General features: G+C 35.9%; 1 protein-coding gene across 1 annotated transcript in view; it reads right to left on the bottom strand.

Annotated features, from left to right (window-relative positions):
* The window catches only part of csad (cysteine sulfinic acid decarboxylase), an 89,509-nt gene extending 83,999 nt beyond the window's left edge, over positions 1-5,510 (bottom strand). Inside the window, exon 1 of the mRNA XM_037684481.1 lies at positions 5,504-5,510. Coding sequence (XP_037540409.1) covers positions 5,504-5,510 — 7 coding nt within the window. The remainder of the gene's footprint in view (positions 1-5,503) is intronic.
* Between the last annotated feature and the right edge of the window lie 6,353 nt (positions 5,511-11,863).

Here is an 11,863-nt window from a genome sequence, read left to right as displayed (position 1 = left end):
ATTATTATTATTATTATTATTATTATTATTATTATTATTATTATTATGCATTAATAAAATGCCAGTAAGTGTGAGCATCTTTGGCTCCATTGCTACCTCACTGGGCAGCATTTTTTTTCAGTTGCTCTGTTTTATTCATAAAGATTTTACAGAGAAGTTTATAAGATAATCAACAACTTGTCAAGTTATGATGAGGAAAACGTAAACGTATTAATCTCCAAGATCATCAGATGCTATGTATTATGTTTTTTTAAGATGGCTTTCAGTCAATGCAAACACAAAATGAGTAACTACTTTACATTGTTTTTTGCAATTAATAATATAAACTGCTGAGGGCTCCATAATGTTTTATTATCTACCGAGTTCTCTCCTTTTCTGTAATATTTTTTAAAGTATAGCAAACCTATTCTGTTTGTCCTCTATTGCGTTTTTAGAATAGTAGAAAACACAAAAATTATGAAAGAATAACTGTTTTCTGTCATTTCTAGATAAGAAGTGGTAACTACTGTTTATTAACTTATTAAGAAGTATTGCAATATTCACAAAAGTCAGACATGCGTTGGACGATATTCTCTTTCATCCTTATGTTAAAAATTTCTGGACACTACACATTTGAGGAAACTGCTTTGAAACCTCAAAGACACAGTTTTAGTGATGTGGTGGAGTTCTGCAGAATGTAGCCTTTCATTTGCCCATGAGATAAATTTCTGTAATTGAAATGCCACAACCCTTGGCAAATTGTCTGCAGCTTAAAAATAAATCAGTCTAAGTGACCTCTTAATGACTTTTCCATCCTGGGTATATCTGTCGCTCCTGATAAGTCAGACTTGCATAAATTAAAGATGACCTCTCACTTAAATGCTCTAACGGCAGCTTGTGATCTTTTCATGAAGTGATAGGATTAACTAATTTTTAAAATCTTCATGTGTTTCAATCTGTGGTGATGCACTTTTATGTTTTTATGTGAAACAATCTTTCATACCTAAACGAACATATTGTTTCTCCTATTAAAATAAAAATACAAAATATTTTACTCACCATTGTTCGGTTACGTTATGATGACATTTCATTTTTTTTTTACACCACAATAAAGAGTTATTCTAGTATATTAAGAAAATTGACACCTCTGGAACTTTCCCCATTTTATTCTTCACATATACAGTTGTTATGAATGTAAAAAGGATGTGTTGCTGTATTGCAAAGCTAGAGATTTGTTAAGCCACTCTATGCTGATCACTGTAAACCTATTGATAGTATTAGTTTACTGTTAATCCACAACTTCTATTTGTGGTTTTCTTTTTCTACAACGTGCTTGATTATTCTCCTGATCTAGTCGTTTTTGTGCTGCCAAAGGAAAAAAAAAAAATCTTATCAAAGCTATTGTATAAATATGTATGTATATATGCTTGTATGTAAAACAATCTCTGTAAAAGTAAAAGTTATTGCAGATGTCTTCACATTAAATGATTTGGTTTTGTTTTACACTAAATGCTCTTTCTGATGCAACCTGGACCAGAAACCTGTATAATTTCAGAGCTCCTCATTAGGGTGAGACCTCAAACTGTTTATAAATAGCCACATATGATATGTCATGTATGCGGTCATACAGTTGAAAGTCTTATTTTAGATTTGTTCCCACTGCAGCTCAGAGAGCTGAGAAATGTGAAACACTGTCAGTTATATCTGAGGTAGATACAAGTCTGACTGTCCTCTTGGCTATAGTAAGAGTTTGTTGTCTCTCTCTTTCTGTCGGTGTGTCTGACAAACTACATGGAGCTGCCAATCAAACACGGGTCAACATGATGGAACACATGCTGACATGAAATCTATAGTTTCTGATTTTAGTCCATTGCAGACTCGGACCATCATCTCCTCTTAAGTGTTAAAACTATCATTTCTATTAAATCCCTCATGGTTATTTATAACTCCTGTTTGACAAATTCTGTCAATTCAATTTAGTCTGCAGGAGAAAGTGGCTCAGAGGCCATGGCATGTCTTTGATGTGACCCGAGGTGTAATCCACTCATACAGAAATAATGTGATGCACTAATGATCATTTATCAAGATCAAAGCTGAAGCAAGCTTTTTTTTTTCTAAAATAGTTTATCTACTTTATTAGCTCGCTTATTTTGGGGATTTTTTTTTTTTTTTTAGCAAAAATTACAAACACAAATGGAAAAAAAAAATACTTAATGAAGCAAACATGAACCTAAATGCCATTTAATATGTTATTGATGTCCAAAGAGCTGACTTAAAAGTGGTTCAGAATGGACTGGAGGCAGATAGGGATGTGGGTGGATGCTGGGTGTAGCTTAACAACCGTGGAGCTCATCTCAAAGCTTTACTCACTGGACAGGAAAGACCAGACAGAATGGTAGATTGTAGGTTTTACGCTCAGTTCTCAAGATTACTCTGCTCTTTCTCATTACCTCTTCCCCTTTTACTGTATTTCTTCTCATGCTATCATTGCCTCGCTCTCATTTCCAACCTTTTGCTTTCATTGTTGCAGTAACACATGCTCTCAATTACAAAGCGTTTAGTTTCCTATCTTGCTGTGCTCCCTCTCTTCCACAAAGTGAAAAATGGGTGCTTCAGCACTCTTCTGCCTCTGCTGCAGACTGTCTGAATATGACCTCATCATATTTGACAAGAGGAGTAGGAGGTGGAAGAATTCAGTGAGAATTCATCTTCCCCCAGATCTGTCTCATGATTCTTTCTTTCTACCTTTTTTTTAATTTATTTTTTAAATCAAATGTGTTATTTTGTGTGTAAGAGATTGAATGCATTCAAATGTGTAACTGAAGCTAAAACAAGCCCATTGGGTATTAATAAATTCTCAGAGTAGAACAAATTTATATCATTTGACTGTTTTTAAACTCAGTGGAACATATTTTAGAGATTTGGTCTAGGAGATCTTGTAGTTCCTTACAATTTTAGAATAGTCTTGATAGAACATACTGGGAAAATTAATAATTGTCCTTTTCCACTTATGAACATGTTTTTATTGTTGTAGGGGAACACCACCTCAGACAAAGAACACCTTAGCTCAAACAAACAAAAAGAGTTCACCTCATCTCAAACAAACATCATTCCTGTGTTGTGTTTGAAACTGTTAAAAATAAGACTCATTTATTACCTTTGGAATGAACAGACATTGTTTTACAAATATTCAGCTCACAAACTCCTTAGTTGACTTAATGTAAAAAAAAGGGAAAATGTCACTGTGTTAACCTCATTGCCAATATGAACTCATTTCCCATGAAACGGACAGATCGTTTTGATGAGAGCTTTTGGTTCAACTGACCTCGGAGTTTTTGAAACATCCAAACTCGCTACGATGATATATTCCCTTATCGAAAAGGAGTATTCCTCCCAGACTCGTTCTCATAAAGATAACACCAACCCTTTTGTTTAATGACATTCCTTTTCAGGAGATGGACAGTGACACCTTTGGTAGAACATTGCATGTTATTAATCCTACATATGTCATACCTGAATGTTATTCATGAAAACGTGTGTTTTAAGTAATCTTTCTTTAAGATAAAACATTTGTCTAATTTTCTCTTTTAAAAGGAAAACTTTTAAGGCAGAGAAAAGGGACTCTAGATTTATTTAACAAAGCCGAAAGTTAGGACCACCCCTCCGGAGGTGGACCTTCATCTCTGTCCTACATGGACAGCTAAGTTTCACTTTTACACACTTCACTGGGACTTCGTAAAAGAAAATTTCTGCAGAAAATATTGCTCTGAAGAGACGCACCGAAGCAACATGCTTCTGCACAGAAAACTGGAGAGAGAAGAAACCCAGCTTTTACACTTGACCTCAGAAAGGAGAGAAGCATCCTTTCTGCAGACGTCTCAGGATGAGAGAAAGATACAGAACCTGACCGAACCAGAACTATGACTCTGCAGAGTGGTAAATCCCAGCTGACTGCCAAATGGACCTTTGGACCTCTAACAATGACAGATGAACTTTGAAGAGACTTCAACCTTTCAGTCATCGGAACATTCTGAGGCTGGTACCATTTTAAGCAGCTGTTGGAACCATGCTCTGACCATCTCATCCTGGTAGGAGACAGACTTTTCAATGCCTTTCTGGTGAACGTACATCACAACTTATCAGACAAACTTAGCTCATCTTAGACACAATTTTTAACTACTTCACAAACAGAAACCAGTCCTAAGTCTGCCTTTTAAGTTTCACTAATTTGAATAATCAATTAGACCTTTGATGCAAAGCTGCAGTTAACTTTTGTCATGCATAATTTTTATCATATATATCATAGATTATGTTTATAATAAATTTTTATCATTTATATCATAGATTATGTTTATAATAAAATGCATAAAAAACAACTGAATTTGTGATTATTTTGGCATAGCTGTGTGCATTAATTGATTTGATGCCCTTTAAACACGAGAAAAGAACTCGCGTTTCAGTCTACATTGATTTTGGGGTAAATAGAGACTGATTTTTCCTCTCCAAGAGAGAGGTGGTGCCCACACAACAAGGTTATTTGCGTAATACATGCATATCTTATGAGCTTAACTCATAACTGGTAATCAGCAATATATATCCAGCCCCATATTGCTCTACATTGTACAATTACGAAGTATGAATAGTTTAGAAATAACTTTTAACCCCTTTTGGACTGATGAGCAGCAATACTTGCTTCTCTGAAATCATTGCAGTGGTGGAGAAAGTACTAATACTGTACTTGAGTAAAAGTACAAATAATCAGACAAAAATGTACTCTAGTAAAAGTAGAAGTACCCCATTAATATTTTTACTTAAGTAAAAGTAAACATGTACTTGCTTTTAAAAAATACTGAATGTATTAAAAGTACTTGCTGAATGTATTACCTAATGCAATGATCTACAATATCATTTAAGTGTGCATACCTTTATGTATATTTTCTGCAATACATTAATAGTGTTGAGCCATTTTAATGAACAATGCTGCAGATAATACATGTTTTTATTGTGTTTACTCTGTGACACAGTTCACACTTGGACTTTTGATTCTGTGTGTCAGAATTTCAGGGATCACATGCAGAGTTAAATGCCATTAAGCAAAATAAGAAAGATAATTATACCTGTGAAAGATTTTACTTGACACAAAACAAAACCAATGTGTCATTTTAACTGAAGTAAACACATTTAAGTAAAAGTTTGCCTGAAAAATTAGCATTAGACATAACTAACAAAGAAAAAGACACTGATCATTTCAAGTCCAGTTTGTCATCAACTCTAGTTAAAATACTGTCTAGTCAACCTTGTAATGGGCCAATAGTGAACAATGTAATGTGTAACTCAATGCATTATAGAAATGTAGTGTAGTAGAAAATACAGATATTTAATGTAAAATGTAGTGGAGTAAAAGTCAAAGTACCCACGTTTAACTTAAGTAAAGTACAAATACACGAAAATGTACTTCAGTACAGTAACAAAATACTTACTTTGTTACATCCCACCACTGGATCATTGTTGATGTATTTCTTACTTGGCATTGTGTTAACACATATTTTCGCTCCAGAGGAGCAAACTGCCCTGAGACAACTTTGTTGTGATTTGGCGCTATATAAATAAACTGAATTGAATTGAACTGCCAAAAATGTTGCATTTATAGACAGTTACTGGTATTCATAATGATCAGTCAAGTGAATTTGATTAGCAGCACCTGGCTGCTACCTTTTTTTATTATTAGATCTTGTGGAAGCAGCAAGGGTAAACATAATTTTCTATACACAACGTTTCCATCCGTCCATCCATTATCTTTTACCCGCTTCCTCCATTTTGGGTTATGGGGGTCGCCGGTGCCCTTGTCTATCTATCACTGTGCGAGGGGCGGGGTACACCCTGGACAGGTCGCAAGTCCATCACAAGGCCACATAGAGACAAATGAGACAAACAACCATTCACTCTCAACTCACACCTAGGGACAATTTAGAGTTACCAATCAGCACAACATGCATGTTTTTGGTCTGTGGGAGGAAACCGGAGTACCCGGAGAAAACCCACGCATGCACGGAGAGAACATGCAAACTCCACCCAGAAAGGCCCCCGGACTGGGATTTAAACCAAGGACCTGCTCGCTGAGAGGCAGCAGCTCTACCAGTTGCGCCAACGTGCTGCCCAGAGATCTTAACGAGTGACTACATTTTATTTAAAATGTATTAAGAGTTTGCTCATCGCGACTTGTTTCAAACCATTGACCACATCTAGAAATGAGTTTCTCAAAATTTGTCTAACGTATGAGAACCCTGATCTTTCATGTCTCATAATCCTCAATACTAATTGTAGTTGTGCTACATAAGCATGTTACTACTGCCTCTTTACTGCAGATAGTCAAATAAAGAACGTGTATTAACTCTGTACATTCGCTGCACAGCCAGAACGAGTGTGTTGCATGTAAAGGATTCCCTCGTTTCCCTTTTTTCTCTCCATAGAATTTACTACAAAGGCAGCACAACTAATTAGCTGTCAGAGCAGGACAAAGATACAGAAACACTCTACAAAGTAATTATACACATTTGCACATGCCTTTACAGACATGCACTCACGGTTGACTAAAAGGGCTGTGTGTTCACGGTGACACTTGACAAGTCAATAAGCCAATGGTTTAGGCTTATCTCCTACCCTTCGCTTTCCACTCCACACTTTATTGATTGCTCCCATTATTATCCACTTTATCTAAAGCTGGAATTAGCTAACGCATGGCTGCCAACTCAAAAACACTGTCTCAATACATTTACATGCTTGTACTTCTAGAAAATGACAGGCACATGTATTGTGTGAGAAATGGAAAAGGAGCTTGGGGACAGCATTGAAAGCTGCATTTAAATGGTTTCTTCCCTTATTGTGTTGCAGGCAGGCAACACTTCATATGCATCATGTAATGTAGGTATAGAGGTGCAGAATAAAACAAAAAGAGGGGATAATAAAAGTTAGCACAAAGCAGTTTACTTTCTGAAGTATGTACGTGAATTTGATCTGTGTGCAAGACTGAAATGTGTGAGTGTGGATTCATAGTATTTAAAGTGGTAAATTTAGGATGCTCAAGATATTTCCTAATCCTAAAAGCCTAAGTGCCAATCAGATAGGTCAACATCTGAGTTGTACAAACAGAACAGAGACAAACAAGCTAACACTCAAAAGCCCTGCAAACACGAAAAACACTGAAACAGCCTAACATCAAATGTCATGTTTGCTTTTAATTTGTGGAGAATAGTTCCAGTTCTGTATATTTGCGTTTTTCACTCCCAGTTATCATAGTTGGAAGTGAAGTGTCTAGAGATGCAAAGAGCTTCCTTCATGAGAATGGGAGGGGCTGTATAATCACTTTTCTTTTTAAATATGTAGATAGTTAAATGTGGTTCAATAGATTATTTGAAATAAAATGCATACAATGTTGATGTGTTCATGCGTGCACATCTGCTCACAGACTCATGTTCATGTTTGTGGTGATGTTCAATGTTTTATGTTATGAGTGCTTAGTGTATATTTAGTTGATGTTTTTCTTAGTTCATATCTTAGATGTTATTACTGTTTTTCTTATACATTTTATTGTTGGATGTAACTGGGACCCTGTGTACATAATTTCGCTCCACCACATGTACCACATGAGGTGCGAATGACAATAAAGAAACTCTGACTCTCTGACTCTGATACTTTGTCAAGTCACTTGTGTCTGAGAGCTAATGTTTAACAGTTCCCCTGTTTGAATGGGGTTGTTCCAACCTTTTTATTGTTCAAGGTTCATAGAGACGTTGTCATTTGCATCACATGTGGCACATGAGGTGGAACAAAATTGTGTACTCAATGTCCACTTACACCCAAAAAAGTAATTTATTTAATGTATAAATAAAAATAAACAGTACATGTGCACTGATTTACTGAGTTACCTATGTTTGACCATTATGCTCAAGTATCAACCCTGTTGTGCTTGTCTGTCTCTTTCCTGTCCTTCCAAACCCCATCTGGTCGAGGCAGATGGTTGCTGACCCTGGAACTGGTTCTGCTGGAGTTTTTTTCTTGTTAAAAAGATGGTAAAGGTAGTTATCTTTTTCCAGCGTCACCAATGTGCTCATCAGGAAGTCTATGACTGTGAAGATTCAGCTCGATCTACTGGCTTCCTTCTTCAGATGACTTTAACTGAATGGCATTTTATAATGAATGATGCTTTTTGTTGTTTATTGGCTCTATATAAATTAACTGAAATGAAAACAAATTACAAAAAATTGATATTCTAACCATAGCTAGATGTTTTCCTAAATTTACCCAAAGCTAAAATGTAAAAAACATCATGTATTATATAATTTAAAAAAATGATTGAAATGTTTTTAGTTCTGCTTCATCTTGTTTTATTCTTCCAGTTTTTAGTTTTCTGGAACTTTGTTTCTGTGTCAACTTTTGTGATCATGTTATATTTCTTCTGATTTACTGCTCTGTTTTTTTTTCCTGAAAGTTCTTGTCTCCCATGTTTTTTTACCTGTATATATTTTTCAGTATTTTTGCTCATTCAGCTGTTCAATATTTGCCACTCCTGTCAAGTTGCGTATTTTTATTATTATTGTTTTTTTGTGCTTTTCTTTTTGCAGTTTTTGTTTACCCAGATCTTGAACTCCCAGCTCACATATTGCTTTTTTTTTTTTTTCAAAAAACAAAAACGACAACAAAATAATTTAAAGCGACAGTTGTGAAGGTTCAGGTGAGGCTGGACACAGGAATACAGACAAACACGAAGAATTTCAAGATTTTTTTGTTTTTCCAAGAAACAAAACAAAAAGACTGAGGTGGCAGCAATGACGACGAAACAACTCAAGGAAACACTGAACTGGAACAAACACTAGACTGCAGGTAAAGTGATCAAATAAAATGGGGCTGATGAGAAGATTAGAGACAAGTATGGTAACAGTGAACAGGTGATGGTGGGAGAGGCAGGACAGAGGACTGGAAACTAACTCAAGAAAGTTTGTGTTCTCTGTGCCACCTGTTATTTTCCCACTCAGGAACTGAACTATACACAAAGATCACAAAACACAGAAGGCTAACATGGAAATCAAAAAGGAAAAAAAAATACACTAACCAAAAACAGATTATGAAAAAAAAAGACCTAAAATCCAGATCCTGACATGATTGTTCAAAATATGCATTTCAAAGACATGTGCATGTTTTTTTACACATGCTGCTCCATGTTACACAACCTCTTTCTATAAACTCAGTAGCTTGGTCCTTAAGTTCTTAGTAAGTTTTATACATTTTATAAATTTATAAATGACTCATTTTTATCTGCTATCACTTTCACTGACTTGTTTAAGTAGTAACTGAGATGTTAAAATGTGTTGCCGTCTTGCCTGTTGTTCAATCATTCTGAAACTCGGCAAATAAGTCATGGTAGATGGAGCGAGGACAGAGGATGCAGAGGTCGGAGTGAGATGGAGGAGGATGACTCGCTGTGGAGACCCCTGAAGAGAGAACAGCCGAAAGAAAAAGATTATGTGTTATTGATACCAATATGCTTGCAGTCAGTGAGGACAAGAAGCAGTCTAAAAATAGAAAACACCATTAGATGAATATAATATAGGTTTGCAAGTTTATTTCAGTTTTCCAAAACTGTACAAAACAGTAAAAGCCAGCACAAAATAGAAAGGCGCACACACACAGTTTCCATAACGGAATACTGCAGTGTTGTCTCCAGTAAGTGTTTGAAACAGTCAACCAGAAATCTATTACCACTTTATTTTCCAAGTTTCTCTCATTCTACTCAGTCGTTTGTCCATTTTGTCTCCAGTTCACATTTGGACATTCCTTTGTTGCTTTTTGTTTTTACCACCCATCTATCTTTTTTTACTGCTTCCCACAAGTTCTGGTAGAAGTGGTCTCCTAGTAATTGAGGCTGGTTTTATTGGTAAGCGCATTCATTTCAAACAGATTTTACTAAAAGTGCAGTCGTTTCTATCAATGTACCTGAAGGAAAAGTTGATTTCAAAGGGAAATGACTTTCGTTCACAAACCATACATTCTGTGTTCATAGTTCACTGAAACATGAGCACAAATATTTTCAAAATTAGACAGACTTGATAAAATACTTGATTCAAATGAAGTATTTTGGATGAAAGACGAAACGTTTCTTCCAGGCAGAAACTGTCCAGATGACAGGATTGAACTTAAAAAAATAAAAAAATAAAAAATACTGGTATGATTGAGCGTACTTACTCTTTTTCATTATAAAGTCTAAAATTTCTAAATCTTCATGTGGGGATAAACATAATATTTTGCTTTACTTTGTTGTCTATTTGCTCTGAAAAATCAAAAGTACTGCTATAAAGCAAACGAGGACCATTCTTAGAGCAGCTCTTATATGGATCAGTGGCTGCATCAAGCTGCTGTTGGACATCTTTCCTGACTTCACATCTGTGACTTTGGGGGTCGTGGTGTTCTGGTGGTCAGTGCCACAGTCTAATAATCTTGAAGGTTGAGCTCAGATTGTATCAGAAAGGGTATCTGACATAAAACAATTTCCAAATATTTCATGCGTGTTCATTTTCTGTGGCAACCCCTGTAGCAGGTAGTGGCCTGAAAGAAAAACATCTGCTTTACTCCAGGGGTTTGCACTCAATTCTTTTTCTTTTTTTGTGTGGGGTTATTCTGCTACGGCTCAATATCAGGCCAAATAATCTTCTGACTGCTGATTATGTTCTTAACAATAAAGAGGCACTCGCTGCAGCTTTATTCTTGCCTTCTGCAATTATTTCAGCCATGACTGCCCTGAGTTACATGAAGCCAAACTATAGTATGAAATTTTTTTTTGTTTCCTTCTTGATTAGGAAATATTTAAGTACTGTGCACATCAATTATATAAGGAAGTATACTATGGTTGTAGTTTCCTCAAGTAAAGAACTTTGACATTACCTTTTTATAAAGGTCCTGGTGCTATTACAGTTTGGGATGATATATGTGGTTGCTGTCTTTACAAGCTGGTATCAAATGGTGGAAATAAATAAATAAAACCCTTTGAGAGTGCACTCATGACCCAGATAAACTCAGAAAATGATTTGATGATAATAGATATAAGGACATGGTGAGTCAAGAAAACAATGGGGCAAAATAAGAGATAAGGAAAAGCCAGAGGACAGGAGGTGAGTTAAGAAGCTTCATTTATCTGTTGTTTTCCTCTTTTTGCCCTTTTGAAGAGATGAAAAGAAAAGCAGAGCTGGGCGGTGAAAGAGTGGCAGGAGTGGCCAATTGATGTTGTAGTGTCTGTGAACCGAATTGAGTAGATGGAAAGAAGTGGACAGAAAAAATGAGACAGGTGAAAAAATTAGAAAAAGGGGAAACCAAAAGCGATTAGGATTAAAAGCAGGAAGAGGGAAGGTGACATTTGGTGACCGGAGGCTATTTGTGGTGACATTTTCACACCTCTGCTCATCTCTAATGCCAGGACAACGTGCTCTGGCTCGTTTATCACCTGCCTTTTTAACAAGCCTGTTCCCTTCTCTGCAGCTGCTTCTAATATTAGTGGGATGCATGGAAAGTTTATTGTATTTATTCGCTTTCTTCTACTAACTTTATACATGTGAAGTACTGCACACATATTTTGTATATGATCATGTTGAGGTTCTAGCTCAGCCTCAGCAAGAAACAAGTTGGATAGAATTGATTACTGACTGTAAAAAGAAGAACTGGGTGAACCAAAGGACAAGAAGCTAAAAAAAAAAAGACATTTAAGCTTCCTCTCTTCCAGTGGGAAAAAGCTTATTAAATGACTAATTTGAGCACCACAGAAAATTAAATCATTCTTCAGATGTGTATTATGTTTGCTATACTTCTTTGCACCTTTAAAAACACTATTTAGTTCTGT

The sequence above is a fragment of the Nematolebias whitei genome, chromosome 11 (assembly GCF_014905685.2).
Source record: "Nematolebias whitei isolate Nwh7 chromosome 11, NemWhi1, whole genome shotgun sequence".
Lineage (NCBI taxonomy): Eukaryota > Metazoa > Chordata > Actinopteri > Cyprinodontiformes > Rivulidae > Nematolebias > Nematolebias whitei.
Note: the sequence above shows the minus strand (reverse complement) of the source record. Positions and strands in the feature narration are given on the sequence as shown.